This window comes from Phyllobates terribilis, unplaced genomic scaffold (assembly GCF_046119375.1).
Source record: "Phyllobates terribilis strain yellow unplaced genomic scaffold, ASM4611937v1 Scaffold_8__6_contigs__length_399053987, whole genome shotgun sequence".
NCBI classification, from domain to species: Eukaryota; Metazoa; Chordata; class Amphibia; order Anura; family Dendrobatidae; genus Phyllobates; species Phyllobates terribilis.
Window position 1 is genome coordinate 144946158 of NW_027362768.1, and position 11324 is coordinate 144957481.

Here is an 11324-nt window from a genome sequence, read left to right on the forward strand (position 1 = left end):
TATATCGCCCGACCACGATGACTATGACCTCTCCCTTTATAGAATAGTATCATCACCTAAATAAGCCGGTTCTCACCTCCTCCCAGTTGTCCTCATTGAAAGCTCCCTTGTACTTCTGCGTTCGGAACTTATCCATAAACTGGTCCATGACTTCATCTTCCTCTGGCTGCTTCGGATCCATGACAGCGCAGGTTTTCCTGTAAAATACAAATATCATCATGTTTCAATATATATATTTTTTAAATTAATTTTGCTTACAAGAGACGACAAGGATTTGAGATAGTTTGGACATGCAAGGTCCTGTAGGATTACTGACTGCAACATTCAGGTATGCAATCACTTATGGTGGTCCCAGCTGAGCAGACTCATGGCCGCCTGTGCATTTATTCTCCATATGGATGCAATGGCCGCCTTACCAGACAGGGGTCAGGGACCGCCATCCTGGTGCTTGATTGTCTCCATATTTTTGGAGGGGAAAGAAGGGACCTAAGATCAAAAGCGCTTCATAGTCACATATCACACAGTGTGCACTCATATCCACCATATAATACCGCCATAAACTGTATCTTCTATGCAGGAAGCAGCAATAGGGCCAGAGAAGCCTGCACAATCTATTGGCTAGCCATTAAAGGGGAAATTAAAGATGCCATTGGACATCCCCTTTTAGAATCAGACAGGTACCATGTAAACCAGGGAAAGCAGATTCCCAGGGACTACGGTACTTAGACCGGCAGCCGCGTTTTGCAGAACCTTAAATTGCTCCTTACAATGTGAGCGCATGCACCCAGGGGTTCACTACTGAAAGCTGAGGCGCATGCAATGAAGGATTACTGGCCAGGGTCAGGACGTATTTTGCAGGCACAGTCCGTGTGCTTTGCGCTCCCGTCCCACCAATGAAGACAGCAGCCCCGGCGTCTCCTGCGTCATGCACATGCAGCAGCCCCGGCGTCTCCTGCGTCATGCACATGCAGCAGCCCCGGCGTCTCCTGCGTCATGCACATGCAGCAGCCCCGGCGTCTCCTGCGTCATGCACATGCAGCAGCCCCGGCGTCTCCTGCGTCATGCACATGCAGCAGCCCCGGCGTCTCCTGCGTCATGCACATGCAGCAGCCCCGGCGTCTCCTGCGTCATGCACATGCAGCAGCCCCGGCGTCTCCTGCATCATGCACATGCAGCAGCCCCGGCGTCTCCTGCGTCATGCACATGCAGCAGCCCCGGCGTCTCCTGCGTCATGCACATGCAGCAGCCCCGGCGTCATGCACATGCAGCAGCCCCGGCGTCATGCACATGCAGCAGCCCCGGCGTCATGCACATGCAGCAGCCCCGGCATCTCCTGCGTCATGCACATGCAGCAGCCCCGGCGTCTCCTGTGTCATGCACATGCAGCAGCCCCGGCGTCTCCTGTGTCATGCACATGCAGCAGCCCCGGCGTCTCCTGCGTCATGCACATGCAGCAGCCCCGGCGTCTCCTGTGTCATGCACATGCAGCAGCCCCGGCGTCTCCTGTGTCATGCACATGCAGCAGCCCCGGCGTCTCCTATGTGATGTATATGTAACGTGATGCCAGGCGGTAGCCGTGGGCGAGGTACTAGTCTCTTATGCCCCGTCATGTTACATGAAGGTGAGGGTCTTGGCTGGATGCGTGGACTTGTGCTGTGAGGGCACTACACCTGTGCAGGCCGCATGTAACCGATGTTGCTTGTTGGCCAGGACCAGATGTTTGACAGTTCAAAATAAACCTTTTACTGAACATTAACTTGGGAAGGGTTATATACAGTAGATAATGGGTAAGTATCTTTTCAAATGTTTCCTTGATAATGCGTAACATTTTCCTCACAGAAATTCAATCCCTTTCTCTTCTCTCTCTTTACTTGTTCACGGTCTTCACTGCTCCTCACTACTTCTCCACAACCCAGCTCAACACCACAGTTCAGCTAGCAAGAGTCCCTTACTCAACCCGGAGTTCTTGGTCTTCTTTCCCCTTAGAGGAGCTACTTTCTCAATATGGCCGGTACTTATCTTCTCTGATGCTGACGCTCTGGAGCTCCCGCCTGGGGTGCTCTCTTTGTCCAGCGTACTCCATCCTGTCTAGGTCCGTTACCTCTGTGAGTTATAAACTCTGGGCCGTACTGCTAGGTGTCATCTCCCAGGACCCATCTCCAATAAATCACTCTGTCTCTCAGTCACTCTTCCTAGTCTCCGCTCCAGATCACGCTCTCTTTCTCCTGGTCTCCTCTCACTTCTAGGGACACCCATGAAATGCAGTAGTGCTCACACCAGACATTACGTCTCTTCTCTATACACTCCAGGCCCTATCTGACTCACTGCCAGGAAACTGTCTCTCTCCATATAGCTTTGCCCCTCCCACTCTGGGCTAGTCCCAAACTTAACTCCAACTGTCCCTGTTACTTATCTGTTGCTGGGCAGAAGACAGCTGTGTCACCAACAACACAGATCACTAAACATATAAACATAAACGCAGAACACAATTCACATTACACCTGCAGTGTAATATACATCTGTGTTTGGTATTACTTACTGCTGCGAGTTCTTTACAAAACTTATCATAACGAGTCTCCTGCTCTCCAGACCGACGCAAACCTGGAGAAACAGTTGCAAGTAGCAACATAATCCATACCACCTAACATCACAGTCACACCAAGGGCAAGCAGCGCCAGCTGTCACATTAGGGGGAGTTAAAGGGATAGTCCCATCTCCAAGGTCCTATCCCAATATGTAGTAGGTGTAATAATAACAATATTAGCAAATACCTCCAATTAGAAATGTAGTATAGTTCTCCTGATAACCTGTCACTTACCCCATGTGCAGGGCATTACAGAAGCTTAAGTATCCACTAGCAAGTAACTGTCACTGAGTGGTCGTAACCATGGATACCTAAGCTACTGCAATGCCCTGCACATGGGGTAAGCAACATGGGTTATCAGAAGAACTATGCTACATTACTAATTGAAGGTATTAGCTAATATTATAATTATTACTCCTACTACATATTGGGATAGGATCTTGTAGATGGGAAATGACCGCCCCCGCTGTATACCAATGCAATGCAAGTACTGACTCAGAGCAACTGCCAAGTTACATGAGAAAGCCTGCAAGTCACAAAGAGCTACCAAATGGATGGCATGCTGGTACATGTAGTTCTCCTAACAGGGCACAGATATTCCCATCTATGTGACAAATAAGAGCCCACCTGGTAATGTCAGCGCTCCACTAGGTCTCCAGTCCTCCAGCACTCTCTCAAGCGTCGCCCCTCTGTCACACACTTCCGGTCTTCTCTGTGGTTCCCACGTGTTCCTCGCTGTGCACCGCGCTTTCCGTTCCCCCATGTGTTTCCGGTGTGCGTCTTCCGAGTTCTTTTACCCTTGGATATTGGCGTTGAGCAGCCCCGTGTCTGGTAAGGGTGAGCCGTGCTGGGAACAGGGGACAAAGGGCAATGGTTCCCTGTGTGATGTGTGCAGCTGCCCTGCCGGGTGTCATGGCTGCTGTGTCTCAGGCTTCTTTTTCTTAACCCTTTCAAGTTCTTCCTGCTTTGGTTGTCACTAGCATATATGAATTGTGCAAATAAATGCAGAAGTGTCATCCATGAAGGGGCCGGCTCCAGGTGTACGTGGCCCCTTTGGTGACCCAGTCCCAGTGATTCCCTCTTCGCTTTCAATTTTCTTCACGTCTTTCAAGAGCTGTAACTTTTTCTTTTTGGGTTGACGGGTTTGTGCCAGGACTTGTTTTTTTTTTTTTTTTGCAGTATGAGCTGTAATTTTCCTCGTTAACACTTTAGGACTTTAGGGTGCGCACGACTTTCTGGTCTCTTTTACTTCTATTTTTTTGTGGAAGGCGAAGTGACGAAAAACAGTTTTTTCTACAAATTGTTTTATTTTTTTGTTTTAGCAATCACCGTATGGGGTAAATATTATGATACTTTAGTAGTTCAGACATGAAGCAATTCCCTTTTTCTTTTTTTTTTAACATTCCGGGAAAAGGAAGTGATATGAAAAAAAAAAAAAAAATATATATATATATATATATATATATATATATATATATATATATATATACTGTATATACAGTACAGACCAAAAGTTTGGACACACCTCATTTAAAGAAATTTCTGTATTTTCATGACTATGAAAATTGTACATTCACACTGAAGGCATCAAAACTATGAATTAACACATGTGGAATTATATACTTAACAAAAAAGTGTGAAACAACTGAAAATATGTCTTATATTCTAGGTTCTTCAAAGTAGCCACCTTTTGCTTTGATGACTGCTTTGCACACTCTTGGCATTCTCTTGATGTGCTTCAAGAGGTAGTCACCGGAAATGGTCTTCCAACAATCTTGAAGGAGTTCCCAGAGATGCTTAGCACTTGTTGGCCCTTTTGCCTTCACTCTGCGGTCCAGTTCACCCCAAACCATCTCGATTGGGTTCAGGTCTGGTGACTGTGGAGGCCAGGTCATCTGGTGTAGCCCCCCATCACTCTCCCTCTTGGTCAAATAGCCCTTACACAGCCTGGAGGTGTGTTTGGGGTCATTGTTCTGTTGAAAAATAAATGATGGTCCAACTAAACGCAAACCGGATGAAATAGCATGCCGCTGCAAGATGCTGTGGTAGCCATGCTGGTTCAGTATGCCTTCAATTTTGAATAAATCCCCAACAGTGTCACCAGCACAGCACCATCACACCTCCTCCTCCATGCTTCACGGTGGGAACCAGGCATGTAGAGTCCATCCGTTCACCTTTTCTGCGTCACACAAAGACACGGTGGTTGGAACCAAAGATCTCAAATTTGGACTCATCAGACCAAAGCACAGATTTCCACTGGTCTAATGTCCATTCCTTGTGTTCTTTAGCCCAAACAAGTCTCTTCTGCTTGTTGCCTGTCCTTAGCAGTGGTTTCCTAGCAGCTATTTTACCATGAAGGCCTGCTGCACAAAGTCTCCTCTTAACAGTTGTTGTAGAGATGTGTCTGCTGCTAGAACTCTGTGTGGCAGTGACCTGGTCTCTAATATGAGCTGCTGTTAACCTGCGATTTCTGAGGCTGGTGACTGGGATAAACTTATCCTCAGAAGCAGAGGTGACTCTTGGTCTTCCTTTCCTGGGGCGGTCCTCATGTGAGCCAGTTTCTTTGTAGCGCTTGATGGTTTTTGCAACTGCACTTGGGGACACTTTCAAGGTTTTCCCAATTTTTCGGACTGACTGAACATCATTTCTTAAAGTAATGATGGCCACTCGTTTTTCTTTACTTAGCTGCTTTTTTTCTTGCCATAATACAAATTCTAACAGTCTATTCAGTAGGACTATCAGCTGTGTATCCACCAGACTTCTGCACAACACAACTGATGGTCCCAACCCCATTTATAAGGCAAGAAATTTCACTTATTAAACCTGACAGGGCACACCTGTGAAGTGAAAACCATTTCCGGTGACTACCTCTTGAAGCTCATCATGAGAATGCCAAGAGTGTGCAAAGCAGTCATCAAAGGAAAAGGTGGCTACTTTGAAGAACCTAGAATATAAGACATATTTTCAGTTGTTTCGCACTTTTTTGTTAAGTATATAATTCCACATGTGTTAATTCATAGTTTTGATGCCTTCAGTGTGAATGTACAATTTTCATAGTCATGAAAATGCAGAAAAATCTTTAAATGAGAAGGTGTGTCCAAACTTTTGGTCAGTACTGTGTAAATATTTATTATTATTTTTTTTTTACGAATTTTGTATGAGGTCTTAACCCAGGGATCTCTACAATACACTGTAATATTATAATATTGTAAAATTACAGATCTATGAGTAGAAACCTGCACGCCACACCCCTTCCCCCATGGAAAGAGGAGTGGGCCTATTCAGAGATGGAGCATATATTTTTCAAGCATCTCTTGAGGCTGTTTATTGGGTGCAGTTTGCAACAATTAGTCCAGTGTTTGGCCCTGTCCACACAACATAAGACAAATTCAAGAGTTTTATATGAAATGCAGGATCTAGTGATGAGCGCTAGTGCTCGTTACTCGAGTTTGCCTAGGGTGCTCGGGTATGCACCAAGTACCGCGGGTGCTCAAGTGACATGTTAGAGTCCCCATAGCGACATGTTTCACGACTGTTAGACAACTACAAAACATGCGGGAATTGCCTGAAAAACACGGGCAATCCCTGAATGTTTTGTAGCTGTCTATTAGCAGCGAAACATTCGGCTGCGGGGACTCGAACATGTCACTCAAGCACCCACGCTACTCAATGCAAACTCAAGTAACAAGCACTTGCACTCATCACTAGTAGGATCATATTCTGGAGATTTGAAACATATCCTAAAGGAAAAACTAGGCAATCCTGCAATCCATCCTTTTTTTTTATTAAAAATTATGTGCAGAACAACAGATCTCCCTTATGTGATGTTAAAGCAAAACTATTCTGACAGATAGCTTCCCCTTAAAACAACTTCTATCAGTATGTCTTTACATATGGCAGTAGCGGTATGGCTGTATAGGCGCTTGTCCTTTAATAAAAGTGATACCATTTTTTGTAGAGGTCCAAGTCATGAGATATCTAGTGTAGTAACCATATGCAAATCAGGCTGGAAGCGCATTGGGGGCGTGTCTGCACCGAGAATAAGCATTCTAAGTACACTGACACGCCCTCAGTGCACTTCCAGCCTGATTTGCATATGATTTTAACTTTAGATATCTCATGACTGGCTCATCGGATCTCTACAAACAAAATATTGTTTTCATTGCGAGACAACCAAGTACACAGCCATACCACTACTGACATATGTAAATATGTACTGACAAGTTCCATTTAATGTATTGCGCCCGGTGACATGTTTCCCTACATTTTGCAACAGTGGTGCAAAGGAAGCCTTCCTTTGGGACCACCAAATCTAAAAGCTCAAGTTTTTTCTTCTTGGGGAAAATTCTTTGTAGGGCTCCGGAGGCTAATCTGACCGTCCAGCAACCATTGAAAAACTTTTTGTGGCTGAGGTGCAATACCAGACTTATGGACGGACGTGACCCTGCTGAGGAAAGGGGAACTTTTTTATTTTTTTTGTTTATTTGTGATCAATGTGACGGATTATTGACCTTTTATATTTTTATTACTAGAGTTCGTGATGAGGAGGCTACTGAGGTCATCACTACCCCATCTAGTGGCCAGCAGAGCGTATGGCAATGATTCATCCAGAGTTAGGCGCCACCTGCTGTCCAGGATTTACCAGCCAGGGAATCTGTGGAAAGAAAACTCGTCTGAAATTCAATCCAAATCGAACGAGCCATCCAGTAAGAGTCAGAGACTTATGTATAAAGCAGGATTAATCCGACCCACCAGTCCCGGATGTTTCCATTATCTGCCTCATACTGTGCGCTCGATGGAGAAGCTGGTTAGGCTGATAGACCGGGCTATGCAGGAGATCGGAGGGCAGAAGGTTGACATGGCGACCCTTTGCTCAGCAGCTCTGTGGAAGCAAAGCGGACGCTGGGATCTGGTGGGAAAAGAGCTGCTCTGTTTGATGGACAGACACAATCAGGAATACTGCTTGGGGCCCACACATGAAGAGTCCATTACCAATTTGGTCGCCACAGAGGGCGGCATCAGCCACAAGCAGCTTCCTCTCCTGTTGTACCAGATCACCCGGAAATTCAGGGATGAGAAGAGACCGTGCTTTGGTTTGCTGCGTGGAAGGGAGTTTTACATGAAGGACATGTACACGTTTGATATAACGGAGGAAGCCGCCTATGAGACGTATACCAACGCGTGCGATGCCTACTCTAATATATTCCGCACCCTTGGCCTGAAATATGTGAAAGTCCAAGCAGATACGGGTAATATAGGGGGTAAGATGTCTCATGAGTTTCACCTTCCTGCCGATATCGGTGAGGACAGGCTGATGGTCTGCGGCAGCTGTGATTTTGCCGCCAACGTAGAGACATTGCATCCAGACGAGAAGAATTGCCCTAGCTGTAAAGGAGAGCTGGCAGAAAGCAAGGGCATCGAGATCGGGCACACGTTCTACCTCGGGACCAAGTACTCGCATGTCTTCAATGCCGTATGTCACGATGCCCAGAACAAACCCGTTGTGGCTGAAATGGGCTGCTATGGCATTGGCGTATCACGGCTGTTGGCGGCGTCTATAGAAGTTCTTTCTGCCGAGGAGGAGATTCACTGGCCAGGTCTGATTGCCCCATACCAGATTTGTATCATTCCCCCTAAAAAGGGAAGCAAGGAGACAGCGGCATCATTGGTCGCAGAGGAACTGTACGACTCTATATGCTTAATTCCTCACATGAAGAATGAGGTCGTTTTTGATGATAGAGATCATTTAACTATTGGAAAAAGGGTAAAGGAAGCTCACATGATGGGCTACCCACATGTTATTGTCATCGGTAAAAAGGCTTTAGAGAGCCCCCCAGTGTTTGAAGTGCGGAATCACAGGACTGGTGAAGTGCATTTTCTTTCTAAAGACGAAGTGCTAGGCTTTATACAGTCTATTCATGTAATCTAGAATATTTTGTAAGTAAAAACTTATAAAAATAATTGCAAAATAATAAAAAAAAATCTTGAGTTTTCCTACATTGCACAATCCCGTTTTTGTTTGATGTTTACTGGTCGAGACCACCGGAGCCGTAGGGGATTGTAATGGCAAGTAACACTTCATTCTCCCTTGAGAACTCTTGGAAAACCCCTTTAAAGATTTATTTCCATTTTAGCACATTATCACCTATCCTATTGTGGTAAAATGGGAATAACCTCTTAAGTGCCAAACTATGCCTCATCCTTAAAGGGGGTCCGGTCATGTCAAAAAATGCTATTAACCTGCTAATATGAGGTTCATCTGCAGGTTAATGGCGTTCTAAGCTGCTGTACTGAAAGAGCAGCTAATAGGAGGAAATTAACTTTATTACTCACTGCAGCCTCTGGCTTTCAGTCATAGAGGTGCGGTTCAGTCACTGCTAAGTACGTAGTGAGAGACTGCTGTTACCACATCCCGGCACTGACTGACAGCCGGCTCAGCACTACTGTACAGTCAACTGTCTGTCAGTTCCGGGGCATGGGTACCGCCGCCGCTTACTACGTACTGAGCGGTGACTGAAGCTCCGCCTCTATGACTGAAAGCTGGAGGCTGCAGGAAGATATAAAGTTCATTTCCTCCAGGCACCCGGGAGCTTTCAGTGCGGCGGCCGCACATCTTCAAAATTCTATTATCCTGCAGATTAACCCTATATCTGCAGATTAATAGTGTTTTTGTGACATGACAGGTTTCCTTTAACCAGTTCAGGACTGAGCCATTTTTCCCCGTTCCTAACCAGGCACCTTTTTGGGTTTTATCATACATTCGCTTTTAACTGCTTTAAAAAATTTCTCTCCTTCGGATATTCAAACTCGTTTTTTTTTTTTTTTTCTTGATACATGGGGCTTAACTTTTATGCCATTTTTATATATTTTTTATTATATTGGAGGAAAATGTAAGAAAAATAACAAATGCATGGCTATTTTTCTTATTTTTTGTAATACTTTTTATTTTTTTCACATATCCCCCCCCCCCCATAAAGTCTTAAAAGACCTTTGCGGGGAGGCATTTTAACATAGTAATGTATTATTGTTATTGATAGTTTCCCCTGTAACTGGGGGCAGTATATTAGCCCCAGTTACAGAGGGAATTAGGAGATTCATCAACCCACCAAACACACCTGATGATCACATGATCACTGGGTCCAGCGGAGGAAGCAGGGTAAGTGTTTCGTATTCTATATACACAGTGCAAGTTCAGCGCTGTGTATACAGATAGTGAGAAGGTAAACATGTTAATAAACAATGTTTATCTTCTCTATGGGAATTCTGACTGTACCTGACCCCCGGCTTCCCACCCCCACAGCTGCATGATCTGGTGCAAGCTGCTTACTATGCATTGACGTTTAGACACTTTTGCAGAGTAAAGTGTAGACTTCTCAGACTATTATAGTCTATGGGCAGTCTAGAAGTACTTTAAAGGGAATGTATCATCAGAGTAAGACCTGTTGTTTAAATAATAAAATAAAAAATTAGAAATCTCACAATTTTCATAGTGGTCACTGGGACTATTCTAGATTCATACTTCTTGTTTTTTCAAGAAATCCACATGTACATTAGCTGCAACGAAAAGACTCGCCCTATATTTTATATTGACCCATTTAATGAGCGTGTGCAAAGGTCATTGTGAAGGAGGTTGGGGGGAGCAGGGTCAGCTGTGACATCGCCTGTTGTAACTGTTGGATCCAGTCTTATCAGCCGTGTACAGAGGTGTTACCTGTCATTGTACTCCTGCCTCTGATGATAATGAGACTTATGAAAAAAAAAAAACCTCTTCCGGAAAGAACAGGAAGTTAGAGTGTAAAACTACCCTAGTGTCCAGTTTGAGAATTGCAAGATTACTAATTTTGTTTAATACAAATTATGATATGAAAAAAAAAACACTTTGTAAATTTTTTTTTTTTTTTTTTAAATGTAACGCAAAAACCTGATTTAAGCAATAAGTCAGTGTCTGATGATCGCTTTACTTTACTGTTTGCATAACTTTACTACCTCATGTATGATCTTAATTTTCCTACAAAAAAAAAAGTTGCGTTACATTCTTCATACTTTTTATTGCACACTAAACATACGGTCGGGTGTTTTAATTTCAGTGTGTCAGTGCTTCTTTTTATTCCAGATTTTAATCACAGTTTTGAAACCAGCGATAAATGTGTCACGATTCTTCATGGCAGAGAAGGACAATCATGTCGCTGCTGTATTTTTGGTCAGTGATGGATCTGTATATTTCTTGGCTACGTCTGTAGATGAAGTAGGATAAAGTAATTTTTCCATCTCAAGCACAATGTGCTGTGGCAAGTTCCATATCAAGTAGACTAATCACGGTAGGGGAGAATGCGACAAGGAAGATGGGGTGCGATGGGAAACTCCATGCTTTGGTAGTTTATAAAATAGCAGCGCAGACATGAAAAGCAAGACCACACATTTAGTTTGTATGGGGGGTCTACGACTCTGTTCAGAGTATACATGTATATATACCTCTGCCTCCATCTACATTGAGGTCGTCTGACACAAGGTGAGGTTTTAACACTAGAGGATAGGATCGTCCTAATTAGGTCACCTTGTCATGGTGGGATGGTTTTTACACCAAGTACCTTATGTTATTTACATGCACTATTACTATTTACTTACTGCAGGGTATATGCTCATTTTGTCTGTTAAATGGCCACAGTGTGAACATGCTCTTATACGTTACATATATACCAACTTATACTCCAGCTCATTTCTTTGGTTTTGCTGTAGTTTT

The 11324-nt window shown here is 44.3% G+C and overlaps 2 protein-coding genes across 2 annotated transcripts in view; one reads left to right on the forward strand and one right to left on the reverse strand.

Moving 5' to 3' along the window:
- TTC4 (tetratricopeptide repeat domain 4) overlaps window positions 1–3356 on the reverse strand; it is a 28569-nt gene extending 25213 nt beyond the window's left edge. The window contains exons 1-2 of the mRNA XM_073643437.1: window positions 3212–3356; window positions 77–197 (exon numbers count right to left, since the gene is read on the reverse strand). Coding sequence (XP_073499538.1) covers window positions 77–181 — 105 coding nt within the window. The 5' untranslated portion in view covers window positions 182–197; window positions 3212–3356. The remainder of the gene's footprint in view (window positions 1–76; window positions 198–3211) is intronic.
- On the forward strand, window positions 3293–8546 carry PARS2 (prolyl-tRNA synthetase 2, mitochondrial). The gene is made up of 2 exons (XM_073643436.1): window positions 3293–3415; window positions 7117–8546. Exons 1-2 carry the CDS (start codon window positions 3346–3348, stop codon window positions 8511–8513), a joined length of 1467 nt encoding a protein of 488 aa, XP_073499537.1. The 5' UTR covers window positions 3293–3345; the 3' UTR covers window positions 8514–8546.
- Window positions 8547–11324: the final 2778 nt, after the last annotated feature.

Coding starts and splice junctions, on each gene's coding strand:
- PARS2 (XM_073643436.1), top strand. CDS start 3,346: ATGTGTTTCCGGTGTGCGTCTTCCGAGTTCTTTTACCCTTGGATATTG. Junction 3,416..7,116: donor GTTGAGCAGCCCCGTGTCTG/GTAAGGGTGAGC, acceptor TTTTATTACTAG/AGTTCGTGATGAGGAGGCTA.